Source organism: Perkinsus marinus (genome assembly GCF_000006405.1).
Source record: "Perkinsus marinus ATCC 50983 genomic scaffold scf_1104296968428, whole genome shotgun sequence".
Lineage (NCBI taxonomy): Eukaryota > Perkinsozoa > Perkinsida > Perkinsidae > Perkinsus > Perkinsus marinus.
Window position 1 is genome coordinate 27,117 of NW_003203153.1, and position 22,179 is coordinate 49,295.

The following is a 22,179-nucleotide window of genomic DNA, read 5'->3' on the forward strand; positions in this document are numbered from 1 at the left end:
TCCGAAGACGCATTCGAAAAACGGATGATAAAATCAGACACCGTTTCATTGGGATTCTGAGATATATTAGCAAATGACTGATTCGCACCCAACCTGGCCACATCATCGCTCACACCAGAGCACGATAACGATAATGAAGAAAACAGACGACCAATCTCTCTAATCCAGTCTTTGGCATCACCAAGGCCAACAACAGACGGATTCAGGGTAACAATCAAGGCAGGCGACAAACATCGAAGAAGTAAATAATAAACCGACACAGGGTCACCTATCAAACCGTTTTGTCTACACAATAAATCAAAACGTCGTTTGAACACCACATATGGTAGAGCATCTCCTGTACCCGAATATACAATCGGAGTAATGCCCTGAGCTAGGCGCCGACCCTCAGTAATATCCTTACGATTGAAAGTTGTCACAAGAAGAACATCTGGATTATTCAAACCAAGAGATTCCAAGCCATCATCACCGACCTGAATCTCAGAAGAGGTAAGAACTGATCTTCTAAGGGAGTGACTACTAGTAGATACCATCTCCTTCTTGATGCCAACCGAGTCATCATTCAAATCTCGCTCTGGTTGATGAAGAACAACTGGCGTCTTCTTGCTTGGGTACTGTATAACTATTGGGTCAACATCACAATCAACTCCTTCAAACCCTACTTGATCTAAGCGCTTCTGCAGGGTATTACCATACTTCGTCAATACTTGCTTGTACTGACAAAAAGGACTATAAAAGTCTCCAAGTAAGCGTCGTCGTATCGGTGTCTGCGACCGTCTATCACCGCTCATCTGACACCACTGACCAAAAGCTTGCAACTTCATTGCAACTTTGTTCTCATGTGGATCACTAGTCCACAAGATACCCGAAACAGCCTCATTCAAAAGGTCAACATTAATATTAGGTATACCATTTAACGCATCACGACAATGTTCCAGAACATCATCAACCATCATAGGAGTACCAAACCACGAAATAATCAACTCTTTTGCAGCTTGTAAAGCCCTCACATGCTCAGCTGCAAGAGTAGAACCAGATGAGCCGGATACCTCCACATCACTCGAGCTCGGTTCCAGTACCATGTCGTTGTCCTCAGTCTCGGTGTGCGTAGGCGTTCCAGCCCTCTCAACACAAGTAGATTAAATAGAGAAAATAAGTATCCACAACTATCTTACAACTGTTCTCATATCCTCAACGACTAGCGCAGCTTGTGCGATGTCTTAGCTAAGATACCAAAGGAAGTGAAATAACACAAATGGGGACACAAACATAGATATTAGATCAGATTACTGCAATAACGACACGGTCATTTCCTTGGGCAACAACAGATCTGACAAAGCCAGACCAAGTCAGGATGCAACTGGCTGATACTTTGGCCACCCTCACACCATTGAGTGATACTGATGTCTTCGTATTCAACAGGTTGGCCATTGTTATAGAGGCACCTGAGGGGTAGGGTGAGTGTGGATGTGTAGAGATAATTATGGTACTCGATAGGTGTGAACTAGATGAAACTGAGTTAGAGGAGAATGGAAGTGATGATGATGAGGATAGTAACGATTCTTTGGAGGAGAATCTCCTCAGGAGATATACCTACGTGATGATGCTCAACAGCTTGTCAAAGATGACTCCGAGCAGCTTCAAGATGGCAAACTATATTCAATACATCACAACTATTGCCGGGATGAGATTAACTTTGATGATCTCATCCGGGTCATCATAAAGGTACTACACCAACATCACGACAGGTACCATTAACGGGTGCCTGGGGTGACTGCAATCGACGGGCATTGCCCTCAGCAGGTACCTCTACAGCTAGTCCCATGCATGGAATGGTTACAGCGTCATCATCGTGCTGTGTCCAGCACCATAGCTCCAGCAACTTTCAAGATGTCAGATCTGGAAGAGTGTAGTGGAGACCAGCAGCAGGAGGGCGAAGGCCGAAAGGATCTCATGTCTCTGCTTCTATCCGTCGGTCTCTGTACAGGATGGTTCTACCGTCAATAAGTGTGCATCCAACCCTCAACGTTACTCCATCGGTTTCTTACGATCCTCATCATTGGGTTATTGCTCTACTCCAACAGGGTGTCCAACATTGGTTCTTCTTAACGGTAGTTTTTTTGCTCGGTCCTTCTCCTCGAATGTTCCGTTCCCGAGAGCTATCATATGCCTTGGCACGAACCCTTGATAAGGAGGCAGACCATGCGAAGAGGAACGTTCTGTAATGATCTCATGTATTTATCGCTGCTCCTTCCCAATATGCCTGGCTTCAGACTAGTGACTGAGGATGGTATGGTAGCAGGGTTGTCCAAATCGGGAAAGAATTGGGTCAAATTCTTTCCTCGAAATTTCCGTGGGAATTTCCTGAAATTTCCGGAAATTTGGCACAATATGAATTGTTTCGCTCCGCGCTGCGCGCGGTATTCCATAGGCGCGTCAGCAGCGCGATAGTGGCGCCCCTGGGTAGGTTACCTACCGTAGGTTGAGCATGGCGTTTACGATTCTATAAACCACTGCACTAAGAACCGACGCCCGCTCCATCGAAATCCTCCACAATCGGCTGGCAATGGCTTCGTTATGTCTATATATGAGCAATGAGAGCGTGTCCAGCGTCTAGATAGAGTGGGTGTAACTCTTGATTTTTTCCTGCGAGAGTCACTTAGTGAGTCATCACCCAGTACTGACTCTCGTACAAAACGGTGATACCATAACCAGGAATCGTCCAAGTCCAAGATGGCCTAGTAGAGATGTATGCGGATACGTCATTCAGAGCTTAAGACCTATGGACCACAGGTCACGCGCCCATACCGGTCAATGCACGCATACCCATAGGCTCTGGGTATGCGTGCATTCATGCGTGCCACCACATTGGTGGAAAAGAGAAATAAAGAGCAACCATAGAATTCGAAAAACTTAGAGAACCATAGAACTGGGAAGCTCGGAAAATTTCCGAGGGAAACACGTTCCGTAGGCAGTTTCAAACTGCCGCAGTTTGCACCGCGACAGTGTAATATCCTGGCAAGAAAAGAGCAAATCAACAACTTTCCGACACCCCCAGAGCGAGCGGTCGACTACCGGTGGCAGTCTGCCACACCATCACACGTTAATCAGCAACTTTCAGGATAAAGGTGGGAAGGACGTCCCGAAATCACCCACACTTGCGTGAAACGCCCTTTTTCAATACTAGTGGGCCACTAGCAGTGGCTCCCTAGTGTCACTTCTTCCTGTAGCAATATTCATCGATACCTCACGAGTTGTGTTGCGTCGTTCTTTGCAATGCGCATAAACATTCGAGGAGTGGGTCGTTTGTGGCTTCCGTACGTTCCCTCTCCGGTCTCGCGCGTGGATTGGCGAAGAATGGAAAACTGGCGGAGCCGCGGATCGAACCCAGGACCTCGCCCGAAAATTCCGGAAATTTCGACCATTTCTATTTTTCCCGAAATTTCGGGAAATTTCCGCTTGAAAGAATTTTTTCTTTCGAGCCCGAACAACCCTGTATGGTAGTAGCAGCAGCTAGGGCCTCTTCAGATGAGTCATCCAAGACTATTGGGGCTGTTGCTGCTAACATATACATGGAATACAAAGTAATAATATCCGATGCCGATTTATTCCGCGTTCAACTCAACAGCAAAAACTGACGCTTCTCTCAGTGTACGGAGAATGCCTTTGGATCTGCTCTGACGTCGTTGCTAATGCAATGCGAATACAGTCCTGGCCAGAAGACAGCTGTTAGAGTGACTCCTTTTGCCCAGTCCGAGTGTGAGGATGATGGGATGCTAGTCCTTCTGGCTGTAGTTGGACGAGATGAGAGGGAGTAAGTAGCAGGAGTAGGAGAGGTCACGCCAATACATTACCGTGTACTAGTTATGACTGGCTTGAAGAAGTTGGCTCGAGGGTTGCTACGGATCTGGTCTTCCTTAAAGATGAAGTATTCAATAAAATGATAAGAGAACCATTGCCGTCGTCTGGTGGTCCTTGATGATAATAATACCACTGAATGATGGTGATAATGCTGACTAGTCAGCAATGCTCATTTGTACCATTTACTCAACAATCGTATCATCTTATCTTCCAACATGTGTTGTTGGAGTATGACACAGGTTGCCCCATCAATACCAGGTGGTGTTGGATATATTTTCTGTCTGCCCTCCCGAAAATCTCACAATTCAAAATGATATTTTGTGGCGAGCGAATTTTTTCCGAGCGCCAGCAAAGTATTTTCCAGGCACATCTAATTTACCCGAGATGAACCTGCCACCGCTCGAGCTTACAGAGAAAGCTGATCAAATGGGTTCGGCAGGAGCGAGAGCTTGCCCTGTGTGCATAGACTCTTTAACGCTAGAGCTCAAGGTATTCAACGAATCAGCTACAACCAACATCCTTGTGGATGATCTGAAAGGCAAGGTATGGGATTATATGCCAGTCCGTCACCTTCCCAATGAGCTGACGATAGCTGACGTCACATCCGGTCTTCGGAGGTCTCACGGTTTTGTACAATTTCCAGGCGTTAATCAACATCTTTCGATCGAGAGTACTAGATGGGAGAGCTTCTCCATTTATAACTCCGAGATAAGTCCTAGGATCGATTATCTTCCTGGTGCGGGTCCTTATCTCACAGTGGGCTTGGAGGGCCCACCCGAAAACCCCGATGTCGTACCATATTTTCTTAACGACAGTCGTATAGCACATTGCAGCTGCGTCTTTGGAGGGGTGCTTTACGTTGTGCCACAGCACTTACTTACTCGCGAACTGAGAAGATTCCATATCTCCAAGCGCGAACTCCTGGCACCTATTCGGCTGCCATGGGAAATTGAAGGGGTCGCTGTTGCCGATAATAATATCTTCATCATCTCCGGTAGAGGCGACTTCAGCGTCTATATACTGTATGACTCCCCTGGGACATCTGATATCTTGGCGAACCCCAGTAACGACACCGCTCATCGATTGTGCTATGTTTCATCACTTCCTCTTGATGTGCGAAACCTCGTGGTAGATGGGGTATCAATTGGCCTACTGGATTCTCCCCGCGACGAGGCAACATCACGACCAACATTTGGTTTGTTCGGGAATCAAATGTCGAGCATACTGGACGAGCGTGGTCTAGCACAGATACTGGAGTTGAGGGATGTGACTGCCGCCGAGGAGGAGGTTTCTCCACGGAGGTTGTTGTTCACTGCTCGCTTTGCTGGTGAAATAGATGCCGATCTTTGCGTTCATTTCGTTGGTTCTTCGTTCGTTAGAGTGTTTGGTGGTTGTCCTGGGCAAGCAAGGTTTGTGCCAAACACTGGTGGAACTACTTGTGTTGGTCTCTGCCGATTACACGCAGTTCTGTTATCTTTTACTGAGGAGGGCTTCGCTACTCTCCTTGCCAAAGTATTGATATGCTCGGTGGTGGTGGGTGAAAGACCTTACAATCTAGTGGTCACCCGAGACTGGGAGATATTTGTTAATGTGCAGCCCTCTATTATCGACTTCCCGGAGCTACCTAGAGCTGAAAATGATGATGTTATCCCGATCACTGAGGAGATTAGATGTATACGTTTGTGGGCGCAGCATGAGTTCGATCGTCGGCGTAATAAGTTAACCTAATGAGGTACCGTTGTGTTCATTTGATGATGTTTATATCATTTCAGTGGTGTTAAAGTTTTTCAATGTAGCTGCCATTCAACGAAGATGAATCACATTTGTAGCATTCGAAACCGATCAGCGTTAACGCCTCTAAAATGTCTGACTCTAGAAAATTAAAACTGCCTTACAGGGAAAGATATAGTGACGTTGATGCGGGACTGAGAGACACAGCACTTGAAGGTGTCGTGAGTCTACTTGACGAGGTGAGTCGATGATGGTTATTACTCAATTATCCACGGGTATAAGGTCAAGGCGCTCTGCTAGCCGGTGGCTCGAAGCCGCTGCCCACTAGCGGGGTAGTGCAGAGCTCTCGATTCAGGTGATCAGCGTCCTACAACACTTCAGAAGGCAAACTTACGAGTCCGTCCTCGCTCATCAGCTGATAATGGACTCTACGCAAGGTCCCATGCTGGCACAAGCAAGAGAAGTCTTACGGCAGGTGATTATCTGCTTACCGAGCACGTTGGTAGTGGCGAACCGCGAGTGAGCCTAGGTGAAAGACCTTGAGAAACGTGTCGAAGATATACAGAGGAGGAGAGTGAGTTCTACCGAGTAAGTCCATGTAGTACGATGGCAAAGCGAAGGCCTATTGTGTGTTCACTTATCGCATGACTAGTGGTGGTACTATGATTTCGATTTGCGTTTCCGCGGATCGTGGTCGATGGGACTGGAGATTGGGATGGGTACTCAGGACGAGGCTGATGACCTCGGTCAGCTAAGCTGACTCAGCTTTTCGAGAATGGGTCTAAACTCTCTGACTCATTTCATACCGCTCGGCCTGTCGTATCAGTGTACGATCTCTCTGGATCGTCATCCAGCACTAACTGTGCTCCTACCGTCTTTCAGGCCCCTTTGAGGCCTGTGAGGTACCTGAGCTTCCTCTCGTCCTCTCTGAGGGTGTTGAGTCTGTTCAGAAGACTAAGGATGCCGTTGCCGTCCTTGAGGCCCTTGGTGCAGGTGCCGACGTCCAGAGGGTTAAGGATTCTAAGAAGATCCGTGCTGGTGCCGGTAAGATGCGTAACCGTCGTTATGTCATGCGTCGTGGTCCTCTTGTCGTCTATGCCGAGGATGATGGTCTTACCAAGGCCTTCCGTAACATCCCCGGTATCGAGCTCTGCCAGGTTGATCGTCTCAACCTCTTGCAGGTTGCTCCTGGTGGCACTTTCGGCAGATTCATTATCTGGACTCAGCCTGCCTTCGACCGTCTCCAGCAGCTCTTCGGTTCCTACAGGTCCGGTGCTGCCTTGAAGTCTGGTTACAGGCTTCCTAGGCCTTTGATGACTAATGCTGATGTGGCTAAGATCATCAACTCTGAGGAGGTTCAGGCTGTCTGCCGTCCTGCTCTTGCTCCTGCTCGCCGTGTTGGCCAGAAGAAGAATGCCCTGAAGAACCGCCAGATGATGGCCAAGCTTAACCCTGGTGCTCTTCATCGTGCTAAGCTGCGTGCTCAGGCCCAGCAGGAGGGTACTCAGGCTCATGCTCAGAAGGTTGCTGCTATCCGTGCCCGTGCTGAGCAGGCTAAGAAGAGCGCTAATGTCGGTAAGACTTTCTACAAGGAGCTCACTGCTGCATATCAGCCCACCGTCGAGAGCGAATCCGAAGACGAGGAGTAAATTTAACTCGCAGCACACGACGAAATATTATCTCGATAAGAGCGTTTGATATCTGAAGAGGATATTAGTGAACTGTGTTGTGTTATTACGTTGATGATAGTAGGAGAGGAAGTATGCAGGTTAGTTGGTAGCTTAGGTGGATGTCATCGGCGGCTTCGAAAAGGTCGAATGATGTACTGTTGACAGCAGATTCAAGTGATAGGACTGTCAAAAAGAAGGCTCGTACTAGTGACACGTGGGTTAAAGTGGTCGATGCTCTTACACCTGAAGATGATGAAATATCATTGGAAGAATGTTGTAAGAGAGGGAAACTACTACAGACCTTCCTCAAGGGTAGTGGATACATCAGAGATGGTTTTATAACAGAGCACTACTTGAAGAGCCGTCCACTAGTTCTAAGAGATGGTGCAACAGGGGATCTATTAGATGACATATGCTCACAGTATCTAGCTGGGTTAGATGTAGAAGAGATATTACAGGCATCACCTAGCGGGGTGGTACATACTTGGCTAACACCCACTGGACCATACGCTGATGAACCGGCTAATAGCATAGAACTTCATGATCCATCAGCAGCGATGGCTGCATTAAAGGCAGGAGCTCAGCTGTAGTATAGGGATGTTGCTACGTGCAGTATCGTCATACGGTGATAGGTACTTCCCTGCACCTCAACCCTTAACTAACCTTATGTGTAGATCAATAACAGAGGGTCTAGGAATACCTAATGCATGTGGAGAGCATGCTACTGATCGTACTACACGAAGTGAGATAGAGACCTTTGTCTGTCGTAAAGGGCATACTACTCAATGGCATACTGATTTCCAAACTAACTTTACTATCCAACTCAGTGGACGGAAAAGATGGAGTCTCAAGGTAGAGTGGACAGGAACACGAATAACTATACTCTACAGCACGCCTTGGCTTAGGCGGCAGCATCGACTGATTACCCTATAAGGGGTCGGTCGCCACACTTTGCTACATCGTATAACCATGAACAGCAACTGAAACTAGCTAGAATGCAAGATGCCAATGCTGAATATCGTCCTCCAGATGAGTAGTTACATTACTACCTTACTCATTATCCAAATTCCTCTATCTAGTTACTTTGCTGATGCCGAGGAGGTTATTTTATCCCCAGGGGATGTATTATTCCATCCAGCTGGTGTATGGCATAAAGTAGAGAGTCTAGATGATGACAACATAGCCATCAATATATCAATAATACCCCTACGCTGGGCTGATATCATTGCTGGTGCAATCAAACAATTGCTGTTACAGAGACCGGCTCTCGTATGGCCAATAGCAGCCTTGCCTTCCAGAGCATCACTAGAAGGACATCTACAGGCTCTTCTCAAGAAGGAAGTGAAACCTGTATTGGACAGTCTATCGGCTAGGGAAATGGCTCGCGGAATTGAAGGGTGAGGATAGGAGGTTGGGGGCTAGTCTTAGGTCTAACTCAGGACTCTACCTAAGTTGTTGGATCTAACAAAGCCAGACCAAGTCAGGATGCAACTGGCTGATACTTTGGCCACCCTCACACCATTGAGTGATACTGATGTCTTCGTATTCAACAGGTTGGCTATTGTTATAGAGGCACCTGAGGGGTAGGGTGAGTGTGGATGTGTAGAGATAATTATGGTACTCGATAGGTGTGAACTAGATGAAACTGAGTTAGAGGAGAATGGAAGTGATGATGATGAGGATAGTGACGATTCTTTGGAGGAGATATACCTACGTGATGATGCTCAACAGCTTGCCAAAGATGACACCGAGCAGCTTCAAGATGGCAAACTATATTCCATACATCACAACTATTGCCGGGATGAGATTAACTTTGATGATCTCATCCGGGTCATCATAAAGGTACTACACCAACATCACGACAGGTACCATTAACGGGTGCCTAGGGTGACTGCAATCGACGGGCATTGCCTTCAGCAGGTACCTCTACAGCTAGTCCCATGCATGGAATGGTTACAGCGTCATCATCGTGCTGTGTCCAGCACCATAGCTCCAGCAACATTCAAGATGTCAGATCTGGAAGAGTGTAGTGGAGACCAGCAGCAGGAGGAGGAAGAAGAAGAAGAGGACTGTGATCAAGGCCGAAAGGATCTCATTTCTCTGCTTCTATCCGTCGGTCTCTGTACAGGATGCTTCTACCGTCAATAAGTGTGCATCCAACCCTCAACGTTACTCCATCGGTTTCTTACGATCCTCATCATTGGGTTATTGCTCTACTTCAACAGGGTGTCCAACATTGGTTCTTCTTAGCGGTAGTTTTTTTTGCTCGGTCCTTCACCTCGAATGTTCCGTTCCCGAGAGCTATCATATGCCTTGGCACGAACCCTCGATAAGGAGGCAGACCATGCGAAGAGGAATGTTCTGTAATGCTCTCATGTATTTATCGCTGCTCCTTCTCAATATGCCTGGCTTCAGATTAGTTACTGAAGATGGTATGGTAGTAGCAGCAGCTAGGGCCTCTTCAGATGAGTCATCCAAGACTATTGGGGCTGTTGCTGCTAACATATACATGGAATACAAAGTAATAATATCCGATGCCGATTTATTCCGCGCTCGACTCAACAGCAGAAACTGACGCTTCTCTCAGTGTACGGAGAATGCCTTTGGATCTGCTCTGACGTCATTGCTAATGCAATGCGAATACAGTCCTGGCCAGAAGACAGCTGTTAGAGTGACACCTTTTGCCCAGTCCGAGTGTGAGGATGATGGGATGCTAGTCCTTCTGGCTGTAGTTGGACGAGATGAGAGGGAGTAAGTAGCAGGAGTAGGAGAGGTCACGCTAATACATTACCGTGTACTAGTTATGACTGGCTTGAAGAAGTTGGCTCGAGGGTTGCTTCGGATCTGGTCTTCCTTAAGGATGAAGTATTCAATAAAATGATAAGAGAACCATTGCCGTCGTCTGGTGGTCCTTGATGATAATAACGTCACTGAATGATGGTGATAATGCTGACTAGTCAGCAATGCTCATTTGTACCATTTACTCAACAATCGTATCATCTTATCTTCCAACATGTGTTGTTGGAGTATGACACAGGTTGCCCCATGAATACCAGCTGGTGTTGGATATATTTTCTGTTTTTGATATTCTTCCGACTGTACAATGGAACCAGCGGTTGCCAGTGACGCACCACCATACTATCCTCCATTTGTGGATAGGAACATGGGGGACAGAAAGTGTGGCAAGGGATATAGGAAGAAGTGGAATGATGTCTACAGGTATACCAGAGTGGACTTCCTTACCGAGACTCTCCCATTACAGCCTCTGAGGACTTCCCTTACCGAGGACTCGTTCTGCTGGAGGGTACCTTAGAATAGTATCGGTATATGTTGTTGGATAATTAATATCACCGTCATGTGTCACTATCATCCATAGTTGTTATTCATAACTTGTACTATCTTCTATTATAGTATACCATTGTAGACCAACAAGTCACGTTAATTTGTTGTCGGGCGGAAGGGCTCAATAGGACAGAGTTAATGCAATAAATGTCAACTACCAAGGCTACTACCCTCCCACCGACTGATAGTCATAACTCGGACATTATTGAGGATGACTCAACACCTCATGATCCTCAGGTAACGTATCAAGGCCATCGTCAAATCATTACCTCTGATTAGGATGAAGAGAATAAGATAACAGATGAGCCAGCAGCAGTAGCAGCAGCAGAAGCCCTGGATGAGGAGATACTCGAGAAGGATGAGACGTCGGAGGGCCGTCGTATAATAATCCACGTTGATGTGCCGTCTGTGATGCATCGACCTGCCTCGGCTAGAGGCTATACTACCGACCTAATGGTCAACAGCTTGTTGCATACTACCCGACCATCCAGCCTATCCTCATAGGTCAATAAATGGTTAGCATCGATGGCATGGGGTACTGTAGATCCCAATACTGCTCAGTGGGTACTAGCAGTATCGGAGACATCAATACACCCACCGAATAAACCCACACAACATGATGTCAGTCGTGGTCGATACTTTTGGAAGAGTCTTGATACCTTGATGTAAGGCACAAGATGAAGAACAGTCAGCAGCAGCAGCAGTGAAAGAGGAGGAGAAGAACCCTCAACCTGATGGCACTGACACCGTCTTGATCACATATATGGACTATCTCAACATGAGGTACGGGGAAGAGGAGGAAGTCTCTCATAATGATGATGGTGAGGGCGATGGTGGAATACATGGAGGTGAAGAGACCAAGGGGAAGTAAGATAAAGCTGGTTCGATGTGGAGAGTGTAGGGATTCCTTCAGAGAGGATATCATTAACGAGTTACTCCTGGAGTTCACTAGCAAGAAAAGCTCACCTGGTGCCAAGCTGAGGGCTGAATTCGATCAGATCATCAAATGCCTTTCCTTGCCTTTACCCGTGCGCAAGGGTTTAGGCTTACCAAGCAAAGTCAATATTAGGCAGAATGATGCTGATTCCAGTGTGGATACAGGGAGTACTGGAACGAAGGGGAGCGGGATGTTCAGGTAACAGTGGTAGTGAGGTTATAGGTCATCGAGAACCATCTTCACTAACCCAGGTATGGCCTCTATAACCTACTCCCTAGCTTCCTCAACATGATTATCGACTTCGCACATACTGCACGGGACTTTGCTATAGTCCTACGAGACACCATGCCGATCGATGGGGATGATGATGATGATCCTACATCCCTCTTGACAGAGGACGCAGCCTCTGTGGTGGAGGAGTTACAGTTATTGACTGAGGGAAAGCATCCAGTGTACTGTGGCAAATACAAGACTAGGAAGATAGTCATGGATGGTACCGGTGAGCATATGATGCTCGATCTACGACCTAGACCTACGCATATGGGCCTAATTACAACCATACATACTGGCAACGAACACAGCGGACCACTACTCGCCTTCCCTCGGCGCAATAAGCATCAACCTACTGAGGTATTCTAGGGCCACTACTACAATGACGTTAGGCCTACTCAGTTGGTGGTTAAGGAGTCATCAACTACTGCGGAGGTCGATTCAGCCCCACAAAGCATCGTACCCACTGAGTATAGGGGATATTCCGAGGTATATGCTGGTCTAGTACACGAGATGCTACCAGAGGGCCGTATAATAAGCATAATCGAGAGACCGATGATGAGCACAACAGATGACAGTAGTACTCATGTCATGTTTGGCAAATCATCATGTTGATGCCCTTCCAGGTGATACCCGTCCTCCTCCACGAGAGGTACTCATCAATCCAGCTGACACCAATATACAGCACATCTACATAACGGCAGATCCTACATCGGTTACAGTGATGGATGTACTCTCCAGTAGGAGCACTCATGATGGTTATCGTCATTGATGATGTTAAAGATACCCCAGTAGTCGGAGGGCAGGAGAGGATATGCCTTACCGTAGACACCTATCGTGCCACAACCCAATCCAACTATTTCAAAGACCTAGTCCAGGAGGCCATTGCTAGGCATACTACACAGGTTGCCTTGGGGACTCGCCATTGTTGCATCTCAGTGACCAGTCTACCTCAGCTCCGTATTGATAAAGAAGTGGACATGAAGGCCCCTGTACACCGGCAGGAATCGATAATGCAACTCACTCCACGTAGCTATCTGAGGAAGAGAGTACTGCCTGTATTGGCACCAGCCATCAATGAGGCAGCGAGAGATAGACCTGAGGATCCTGCCACATACATAGCTATGTATATGCTGAAACATAGGCATGGGTAAACCTACTACTACAACTTAATACCTCCTATCTTAGCTTGTTGTAGATACAATAAGGTTATCGAGATCAACAGTCAGCACTCGATGTCTTAACGATCTACTTCATCGTGAGGTGCAGGTAGCTCATGATGAGCCACCGTTCATGTTGATGTGTATGCTTCCACCATTATCCACCCTCGAGTTAGTAGTCTCTCTCACTATAGTTTCCTTGACTTGAAGGTTGTCCCAGAATGTCCCTTGACATCTCTCCTCCTCTCCACCTCGGTGTTACATCATCCAGAGAAGAGATGGCCGCCAGTCCCACTCTAGAGCACCTTACTGATCCGGATTGTCGAGAGTTGATATCTGGTGGACGCCTTCTGATTGAGATAGGGATGTCCGAGGACGAGGTTACTGCCCATCAGCATCCTCCTCCTCTTTTTTGCCATCCTCTCCGAACTGAATACCTCGTTGACTTATACACAGCGGTTCGGGAACACTTTAGAGCGTTCATTCCACCCCTACTAGGGGCGGCCTCAACCTGGTGAGTACACACGGCTCATTGACCAACATAACTGCTGCTCTCAGCGATACCGACTGCCCACTGTGGTTCGATGTCCGTGTGAATGGGAGCGAGTGCACCTCTCTCAACTGGACAACACCCTTGGGAGTCCTATTCGATCTCCATGGTCCCTTAGTACGAGAGGGAGTACCCGCATCAATGCCATGGAAGATAACCGTCCATTTCATGTATTATCCATCACCACAGAGTATCCCAGAGTTCAAGGTGAGCAGTAACGGAGTGTTATGATATGGTTACAGCCCTTGCAGACACTGGATGAATTCTCGAGTCTACATTTCAACCAAATGAAGGCCGGAATTTCTATACAATTGCCTCGTCATGCCCCGACAGCATTCGGCCTCATGCTTACAGCTGATGTACAGCGTCTACGCCGCCGAGATCCTTACTTAATCTATGCATGTATTGACTCGAAGGAGATGCGGAACGCTCAGTCGAGCACGGTTGACGATATATCTCGCGTGCCGTTGAAGTTGTATCATCCCGAGTCGAAATCATCAGTTTTGCTATACTCGAGTGACCCTCGTTGTCAAGTATCAGAGCTACTATCAGAAATAGGTGCCTCCCATATGGTTCCTATTGTCCATGGTATTCATCTGAGTGAGGAGATTCCATTATGGTGGTTGATGTTGCATGCGTCTTCTACAGATCTTTTCATACATATTGTCCTCAGAGGTGTTGTTGAGGATGATAATTTCTGAGTATGTATCATTTCATTCGAACACTATATTTTGAGTTAGAGTTTTTGGAAAGCAATGCGATGCCAATTAATGGCTTCCTAAAGCATCTTATCGAGCCGAACATATAATCTAGCTAATCCCGCAACCTCGGAGTAACAAACACAACAGTACATACTCCCTGAATAATGAATTTTGGTCTGGGACTTGCATCCAACATGCACGATGATATACACGCTGTACAGCTTCAATTCTCCTCTCATAGCTCACTTCGATGTAAGTCTTGTCCATTTCTACTTAGAGATACTCATACAAGAGGAGTATGAAAATAGCCAGCACATACCTCTCCCGTCCCCCAGCTTATGGTGCCAGCATCAAGATCAACAACTGCATCACTCAGCCGAATACTTCCCAACTCTAGCATACCATCTACCAATCGATTACCTATGGAAGAGCACGCTCTGGTAAGGATTGTCGATAATCTACTCACCATCAAGACGAGCTGTCAAGGCCTGCACTGGACCCCATCTACCCCACACTTTAGCGCTCTCACTATCATAGTGAAGCTCAACCTGATTATCAAACAATCCTACAACAATTCATGACTGGCCACCGACCTCCCAGCCGATGGATCGCCACAGCCCTGCTATACCTCCCTTCCTCTCTGGGCACTCTTTTGATGATAGTTCGAACACTTGAGGAGCTGGGAGACCACGGATACTCTGTTCACTACCTAGATTCGCTGCCAACTTGGCGTCCTCATTCGGATACTGCTGCACTTGTACAGAACAAAGTGGTCCGCTGTATGGAATAGGAAGTTGGAGTGAGATTGGAGGTGTGATGTTGACGCCTTCCACGGGGTAGTTAGCGCCCTGCTGCTCTGCACTCAAGCAGCCCTCATCGCTGCAGAAGGACAGGGGTTCCTCATCACCCGGACATGCCCAGCCAGAGGGAGGCTTACACCGAGCCCTCACCTGGATGATAAGTGGCTAGCCGTGCTGCTACATACGATGATGTACTCCCCCAGACCTACCTTGGCATCACCATCTTCATGATTATGATCAGCATCATTCTGTAGTATCAAGGAGGAGGAGGATGGGAGAGTAGCGATCAAGTGAGACGATTGAGTAGCCATCAGCCTAGGGCGCTTGCCAAGAGGCTGATGTACTGACTGTACCGTACAGTCATGTGTCACATGTACTGGGGATTCCGAATGGTCCTGACATAAAACCAATCAAACTCACATAGAAGTTCAAGTGCACGCCTATGATTACCATTGCTGCTTTCTGGCTATGACTAGCGTCGTGGTCATCATCATTATCATCAGCCCCGGTTAGTTCACTCCTTGTACGTACACGATGACGTCTATCCTCAGAGGGGGAGGTGGAGCAGGGACGTGTCTCTGCCTCAGCATGATGGCTGACTAGACTTCTGAACCTCCACGTATGATTAGTTGATAACACTTTCAGACTGGTCCTTGTCATCCTATCAGCAAGAGCAACAGTAGTTGATGATGATGATGATGATGATGATGTATCCACCGGGTTGACGGTAGAGTTATCGGGGCCTGTGGTAGGCAGTCTAGACCCAGGTCCACATCTCTTGTTGCCTGTACGACGTCCACCACGACGAGGTCTAGCCATGAGTAAGGAGGCAATGTATCCTGAGTCAGAGAAAACGTAGCACTCCCCAATCATGATTCGTCATTGGAGTCGGCAGTTTCATCAGTATGTACCACGTGGATATTGACACACAGGTACATATTGAACGAGGTGGAAAATGTTGATGAATTGACATGCCTCTGTGATTACGATAGAACTATAGCCGACGTTGCTTATCCCTGATACCATTGAGCAGTGCTGCAGAAAAGTAGTGGCTCGATTAACATGTTGTTGAGCATGTGTCGGAAGGCTGAGACACTCTCGACCAAATGACGGTTCGATAGCCCAACAACTGATACGTACCTCATCCAAGTATCGCAATGAGCAGGAGTGGGGGTCGTAAGTGATCGAGGCTTCGGGTCGGAGAGGGGCTCGAGTCTGAGAAAAAGTTGGTACTGCTCTCAAGTCGACATCCTTCATCATAGCCTTCCTTCATCAGACATGCTACGGTCTCTCCAGAGAGGAGATCGATGATAGGCTTAGATCGGAAACGAATAGCAATATAGCACTGCTGTATACGGGTACAGCTTAGAGACAACGATGAGCTCCTATTATCACCACTTCGTTGTCCGATGCTACCATGACGATTTATACGAATATTCTCTCTTCGTATAGATCAGAGACATATCATACCTTACAGTAGTAGGATTAACTCATTTGGGAGCTCTGCAATGTCGATAAGAGGGGGAGGGGGATAAATCATACTCCTATACCTATCTACTTTGGGGACGCCATCGACGAGAAATAAGTTGACCAATCCAAAGCCTACTGCTACTCTGGGAAACTACTAGGAATGGCGATGATGAAGCCTTCGGTGAATAGTATGGGTAGTAGAGCAGAAGCAGTATACACATCCCATTACTGAACTACAACAAAGTAGTATCACAGATCGTCCGGAGAAAGAGTATATAATTTTACAGCGAAGATGTTGATTACAAGGCAATAATAACGTTCGATGGTGCAAGCAACTACCAAGATAAATGAGCTGGATTGATATCCATCAGTAGTGATCGTCGTCATTCACTGATACTCATCAGCATTAGCCTTATTCTCTTATAATTATTTGACCACACTACCAACTACTGACTATTGGAGGAAAGTATCGTAAGTATAGTATTATGATACCAAGTGGTAGTCATGGTTAGATAATTATGATATATTACATAGGATCAACAAAAGTAACGTAGCAAATGATAGCTCTATCAATAGTGTCATTTTCTGACACTTATTATCGATGAATAATGACATGCCCTTAGTCGTTGTCAACATCTTCTCAACTTACTAACCAGTACACCACTAACATGCTCACGATGCTGCTGCTGCTGCTCATCATCATCAATAGGACATCCCTCTCGAGATTGTTGCCGCCTTCTCCGCCTTCTGTTATTATCCTCCTCCTCAATATCACAATAAGGATATGATGATGATTCAAGAGTAATAGGGGCTATAGCAGTATCATGTACACCATAGTGTTGACCAGCAGTAAAGGTCGATGATGATGGTAGTGGTGGTCGAGATGAACTTATGCAAGGGCCTTCTTCTTCTCCTTCTGGAAAGGTGGCAGCATGACATACACTCGTAAAACATATATGAGGATTAATAGAAGAGGAGGAGGTGATAGCAATACCTCCAGAAGGGGAAGCACTGGATGCTGATGATGTAGCTGTAGTACTAGTAGAGTCGCTTATGGCCTGTGGTTGCTCCAATAAGGATCGCAAGCTCTCAGCCATATTACGTACAAACTCCGCCTCAGACTTAGATTGTGGTAGCTTACCCGTCTTGTAGTAGGTCATCATCTTTTGCCTTGTTGATGCCCATTTAGTCCTCACTTGTTTAGGCGTACGGAACACATTACCATTAGCCTTACGAAGCTCACTGGCCACATCATCAAATGCTTGACCTCTCGCTGCTACTGAGTCACGAGAGCTTGATCGAGATACTATCGTCTTGGCACGATACAATATCTCCGCCTCAAAAACCTTCAAGTCATCACCAGAAAACCTTATGTATTGTGACATTGTGGCGTGTTATTAACGTTATTGGCGACACCGATCACAATCCAGTATATAGCTGAGGGGTAGTAGCTGATGGTGGTGGCCGGCAGTAGGGACAAATTAAAGTAAGACAATCCTGGAAATAAGGTTATCACTTGTGGCTTGCTTGTGGTAATAAGCCCTCCCACAACGTTGACCCCAATTGAAGCAACAATTAACGTCCTTGAGATGCCACCATAGCACGATATAGGGGGTGACACACAATTGAACATCACGTAAATAAGAGTCGCCACTCGCCCGCCTCAATGCCCGAAACGTACACACTTTTCCAGATGCGGTCGTCATATTGCAGAACACTAAGTGTGCCCTAGCCATAGAGTATACCACTATGTATAAACAATAGCCATTAGAAGTATGGAGTAGTGCTTAGCCTGTGTTGTTGTTACTATAGATGATATTGTGTGCAGGAGGCCACTGAGACAACATCGTGAGCAGTTACACGCCGTCTCGTGCCAACTTGTCCCGTCTCGTGCTTGTCTACTCTGGAATTATTATTACTTTTGGGATGATGAGTGAAGCCTGTAGAGCTCTTTATTGGTCATAATATTATCCCTCATGACCAGTAAAATGAATCTAGATGACTTCTATTTCGTCCGTACTCTAGGAACAGGGAGTTTTGGTAGAGTAAAGTACGCTAAGCATAAAGGTGATGGACAACACTATGCCGTTAAGTTCATGAAGAAACATGAGATATTGAAGCTAAGGCAAGGTAATCAGCAGGAGGAGGCTCAGGAGATAGTTATAGAATGGATATCATCTTATTATTATTAGTCGACCATATCAACGCGGAACGTAACCTCCTGGGTCAATTGAATCATCCCTTCATAGTCAATATGCGGGGATCATTCAAAGACACTAGATTTGTCTACATTGTGATGGAAGTCGTTAATGGAGGTAATGTCACTATTATTATTGTAGATTGCCATAGGCCGCCGTCTTAGGGGAACTATTTACTCATTTACGACGTGCCAGGAAGTTTACTGATGAGCAATCTAAGTTCTATGCTGCACAGATAGCTGCTACCTTCGAATACATACATGGCAAGAATATTATACATAGGGATTTGGTAATAATAATGGGGGAACAAATAGTAGGGTAGTAGTAGTAAGATGATGATGGTGATATCTCAGAAACCAGAGAACATTCTTTTGAGTGGGGATGGATATAGCAAGCTCACCGATTTTGGATTCGCTAAGGTCATTGCTGTTCAACATCATTAAAACACATCTTCTTTGCATTATTGTAGATAATCGAGCCTGGTGCCCGCACATACACCTTATGTGGTACTCCAGAATACATTGCACCAGAGGTATTGTTAAATAAAGGGCATGGCAAACCTGTTGATTGGTGGACTCTTGGGGTAGTTATAGTAGGAATACCTCTCCGAGTATCAGTATAGGATGTAGGTGCTTATATATGAGATGATTGTTGGGCAGCCACCTTTCTGTGATGAGGAGCCTATGGGCATCTATCAGAAGATATTGGCTGGCAAAATGTACTTCCCCAAGTACTTCGATAAGAATGCTAAAGGTTAGATTTCTCAACATGATGTGTCCTTACGTTTCCTATTAGGACTAGTAAAGAAACTACTCACTGCTGACCTTTCCAAAAGGTATGGTAATCTCCAGAACGGTGCTGATGATATCAAGAAGCATAAATGGTAGTAGGCTATGATGGCCCAGCAGCATAATGATGAATCCTTAGGTTCGCAAGCATTGCCTGGGATCAGCTAGTTCGTAAGGAGATACCAGCACCATATAAGCCACAGTTGAAAGATGAGAAGGACATTAGCAACTATGAGGTGAGTATCACTATTGTCCTGAGGAATATCATTGGCATATTAGGATATTCCTGAGTCTACTGAGTTACCACCATCGGTACCTGCTGCTGCTGATCCTTTTACTGATTGGTAATGATAGGCCTTCTTACCTTGTAAATACAAGTAGCGTATTGCCAATAGTAGTAGATGGTATAACATCACTACTTCTGGCTATACTCTATCAGTATTACACTTTATATTTAGCGTTAGTTGTCATTATCAACGAGGCTGCTGAACATAGATGATAGCATGATGTTGGAATTAATACTTGACAATGACTCTACTACTACTACTGCTGCCATCTATATCATGCTGCCTACTACAGCACCTCGGCCCATAGTAATGACTCTGATAAGGTGTGCTAATGATGATACTCTATGTTGTGTTGAGTCTTCAGTCATTACCATTAAGATATAACCTCCCCAGTCGAATATTTGGGTATAGTTTTTTGAACTCTTAAGGGCGTGATGACGTCGCATCATGTTGAAGATCATACAGCATCATCTAACGGTCCTCCCCCGATTAGTCCTACAGCAACATCAGCGACTGAGTTTTATTGGAGTTCTGATCATGATGGTGTTAGGGCACACTTCGCCCTAGCAGCCGACTCTGGGTTAGCTTATATGACCCTAGGAGGGGGGAGGAACTCTCATCATAGACAAACGCGATCAACTGATGAAGATGATAAGATAGTCATACCATCATGGAAGCCACTACTAAGGCCTGATATAGTTGGATTCGATCATATTATATCACCGGATACCCAATACAATGACAGGAGGAAGGGAGGTAGTCGGCGTAGTGGGAGGGGGCGCGTCATCATCATCATCATGTTCAGGAGTGTTTGAGGCTGTGACATGTAAAGATATACCACTAACTGGTACACAACTACAGTCACTGTATGAGGATACTATACCAGAGGTCCATGATGATGTAGACACTAGTACATTCTTACCAGACCCCGATAATACCCCTATGTGGCTTGGTGATGAGGGTAGTGATGATGATGGGTCAGAGGACATGACCGGTTGGGAGCCAAGACCAAAGCTATTCATAAAACTCAAGGAGCCAAGACTGGTAGATGTAGTGGGATTTATGTAATACTCTCAACAACAAAAACATTTGCAGTACTACTGTTCACAGGTATTCACCCTGGGATCGTAACTTCGGGCGAAGAGTATATCCTACATACTCCCTAAATGGAGTTGACTATTTCTCATTCTTGGATTCCGGCAGCCTTTATGTAAGCTTACCCTCCCTATCACATATTATCTGCTCCTTTTAGGCCAGCATTCCTCGTATTGGTAATCTCAATCGTGGTAACCCTTCGTTGCACACTCCTAAAGTATTGGAAATGCATAGACATCAGCCGGTGATGGTGAAGTAGGTGTATCCTTGTAGATACATAGGGATTTATCGTAATAGATACATTCGACTAGAGTTCCCTAATGGTTGTGGTAGACGTCTATACTCAGTGTGTGTATGTGGGCCAATATGGTGGCCTAAGGTCCGTGACATAGTTACTGGTCTAGCTCTTGTTCAGCAAGGAAGAGCAACTCTTATTCCTGATACTGTTAAGCAGGCCCTTGAGGAGGACGGCAAGACGCTAAGTGAAGCGTAAGAGAGTGTAGTCGTTCACCATTTATCAATACTCCATTATTACAGGATCGCCACATTACCAGTAGATTCCCTATGGAGCCCAGTCCTCGCTGGAGCCCTCCAGAAGCTGGCATTCACTACCAACACTCAGTCGGCATCCTATCGCCTACCACAGACTACCATGTACATCCTATCCTTCTTATAAGCATCATTGATAATAGTTATACACTGAGTAGTCTTCCGTCCCAACCACCATACACTCTTGCTTTACCCTTCCTCATATCTTTGTATATTCTTGTAGTTCTCATTATCCCTCGCTCCCTTATGGACCCTCCACCGTTGCCGCCGCTAACATCTCGAGTATTTGTTACCGTTGGTACGACTAGGTTCGACTCTCTTGTACAGCGTGTCTGCCAAAGGAGTTTCCTCGACCTCTTGCACAATAAGCTTGGCACCACGAAGGTGCTCATCCAATACGGTAACGCTTCCATTGATACTCTCAAGATATTAGAGGAAGCCTCGAAAGTTGGTAGAGTAGATGGTATTACTCTCAGTGGGTATTCACTTAAGCCAGAAGGTAGTGTTGTCGGCAGCACAAGTAACATCATCATCATAATGCATGTGGTGCAGGTATCTATGATGATATCCAACAAGCTGACCTGGTCATTAGTCATGCAGGAGCCGGTAGTATCATGGAAACCTTGAGGGTGATATGCTACTACTACTCGTGGTGGTGTAGTACTAGTGATGGTTGTATTGCAATAGGTATCTCGGGAGAGGAATGACAAGACTAAACCCATCCTCTGTGTTGTATGCAATAACATGTTGATGGGTAATCACCAACAGGA

The 22,179-nt window shown here is 46.1% G+C and overlaps 12 protein-coding genes across 12 annotated transcripts in view; 10 read left to right on the plus strand and 2 right to left on the minus strand.

Annotated features, from left to right (window-relative positions):
- Positions 1-4,245: 4,245 nt before the first annotated feature.
- Pmar_PMAR009055 (hypothetical protein) lies at positions 4,246-5,589 on the plus strand (the record flags this gene model as incomplete). Its single annotated transcript, XM_002768371.1, has 1 exon — positions 4,246-5,589. One exon carries the CDS (start codon positions 4,246-4,248, stop codon positions 5,587-5,589), a length of 1,344 nt encoding a protein of 447 aa, XP_002768417.1.
- A 700-nt stretch (positions 5,590-6,289) lies between these two features.
- Pmar_PMAR009056 (60S ribosomal subunit protein L4, putative) lies at positions 6,290-7,304 on the plus strand (the record flags this gene model as incomplete). The annotated part of the gene is made up of 2 exons (XM_002768372.1): positions 6,290-6,338; positions 6,475-7,304. 2 exons carry the CDS (start codon positions 6,290-6,292, stop codon positions 7,239-7,241), a joined length of 816 nt encoding a protein of 271 aa, XP_002768418.1. The 3' UTR covers positions 7,242-7,304.
- A 960-nt stretch (positions 7,305-8,264) lies between these two features.
- Positions 8,265-9,410, plus strand: Pmar_PMAR009057 (hypothetical protein; the record flags this gene model as incomplete). The annotated part of the gene is made up of 4 exons (XM_002768373.1): positions 8,265-8,659; positions 8,702-8,845; positions 8,891-9,104; positions 9,183-9,410. The coding sequence occupies 4 exons, from the start codon at positions 8,265-8,267 to the stop codon at positions 9,408-9,410; spliced, it is 981 nt and encodes a 326-aa protein (XP_002768419.1).
- Positions 9,411-9,545: 135 nt separating this feature from the next.
- On the plus strand, positions 9,546-10,575 carry Pmar_PMAR009058 (hypothetical protein; the record flags this gene model as incomplete). Its single annotated transcript, XM_002768374.1, has 4 exons — positions 9,546-9,625; positions 9,678-9,783; positions 9,850-10,013; positions 10,482-10,575. 4 exons carry the CDS (start codon positions 9,546-9,548, stop codon positions 10,573-10,575), a joined length of 444 nt encoding a protein of 147 aa, XP_002768420.1.
- A 176-nt stretch (positions 10,576-10,751) lies between these two features.
- Pmar_PMAR009059 (hypothetical protein) lies at positions 10,752-13,055 on the plus strand (the record flags this gene model as incomplete). Its single annotated transcript, XM_002768375.1, has 9 exons — positions 10,752-10,841; positions 10,884-11,060; positions 11,275-11,471; positions 11,518-11,739; positions 11,793-12,040; positions 12,257-12,388; positions 12,438-12,551; positions 12,640-12,961; positions 13,010-13,055. The coding sequence occupies 9 exons, from the start codon at positions 10,752-10,754 to the stop codon at positions 13,053-13,055; spliced, it is 1,548 nt and encodes a 515-aa protein (XP_002768421.1).
- Positions 13,056-13,192: 137 nt separating this feature from the next.
- Positions 13,193-13,914, plus strand: Pmar_PMAR009060 (hypothetical protein; the record flags this gene model as incomplete). The annotated part of the gene is made up of 3 exons (XM_002768376.1): positions 13,193-13,485; positions 13,530-13,728; positions 13,876-13,914. The coding sequence occupies 3 exons, from the start codon at positions 13,193-13,195 to the stop codon at positions 13,912-13,914; spliced, it is 531 nt and encodes a 176-aa protein (XP_002768422.1).
- Positions 13,915-14,419: 505 nt separating this feature from the next.
- On the minus strand, positions 14,420-15,841 carry Pmar_PMAR009061 (hypothetical protein; the record flags this gene model as incomplete). The annotated part of the gene is made up of 7 exons (XM_002768377.1): positions 14,420-14,491; positions 14,542-14,642; positions 14,689-14,770; positions 14,816-15,172; positions 15,232-15,417; positions 15,473-15,604; positions 15,740-15,841. The coding sequence occupies 7 exons, from the start codon at positions 15,839-15,841 to the stop codon at positions 14,465-14,467; spliced, it is 987 nt and encodes a 328-aa protein (XP_002768423.1). The 3' UTR covers positions 14,420-14,464.
- A 1,540-nt stretch (positions 15,842-17,381) lies between these two features.
- Positions 17,382-17,877, minus strand: Pmar_PMAR009062 (hypothetical protein; the record flags this gene model as incomplete). The annotated part of the gene is made up of 2 exons (XM_002768378.1): positions 17,382-17,434; positions 17,634-17,877. The coding sequence occupies 2 exons, from the start codon at positions 17,875-17,877 to the stop codon at positions 17,382-17,384; spliced, it is 297 nt and encodes a 98-aa protein (XP_002768424.1).
- Positions 17,878-18,468: 591 nt separating this feature from the next.
- On the plus strand, positions 18,469-19,826 carry Pmar_PMAR009063 (protein kinase, putative; the record flags this gene model as incomplete). Its single annotated transcript, XM_002768379.1, has 9 exons — positions 18,469-18,622; positions 18,685-18,807; positions 18,855-18,979; positions 19,044-19,118; positions 19,169-19,273; positions 19,320-19,443; positions 19,486-19,573; positions 19,618-19,714; positions 19,758-19,826. The coding sequence occupies 9 exons, from the start codon at positions 18,469-18,471 to the stop codon at positions 19,824-19,826; spliced, it is 960 nt and encodes a 319-aa protein (XP_002768425.1).
- An 881-nt stretch (positions 19,827-20,707) lies between these two features.
- Pmar_PMAR009064 (hypothetical protein) lies at positions 20,708-21,536 on the plus strand (the record flags this gene model as incomplete). Its single annotated transcript, XM_002768380.1, has 4 exons — positions 20,708-20,809; positions 21,018-21,104; positions 21,240-21,349; positions 21,398-21,536. 4 exons carry the CDS (start codon positions 20,708-20,710, stop codon positions 21,534-21,536), a joined length of 438 nt encoding a protein of 145 aa, XP_002768426.1.
- A 119-nt stretch (positions 21,537-21,655) lies between these two features.
- On the plus strand, positions 21,656-22,036 carry Pmar_PMAR009065 (hypothetical protein; the record flags this gene model as incomplete). Its single annotated transcript, XM_002768381.1, has 2 exons — positions 21,656-21,865; positions 21,962-22,036. 2 exons carry the CDS (start codon positions 21,656-21,658, stop codon positions 22,034-22,036), a joined length of 285 nt encoding a protein of 94 aa, XP_002768427.1.
- Positions 22,037-22,096: 60 nt separating this feature from the next.
- Positions 22,097-22,179, plus strand: part of Pmar_PMAR009066 (hypothetical protein) — a gene marked incomplete at both ends in the record, with an annotated part of 282 nt that continues 199 nt past the window's right edge. Inside the window, one exon of the mRNA XM_002768382.1 lies at positions 22,097-22,179. This exon is cut by the window's right edge and continues 4 nt beyond it. Within this exon, the coding sequence (XP_002768428.1) occupies positions 22,097-22,179 (83 nt within the window).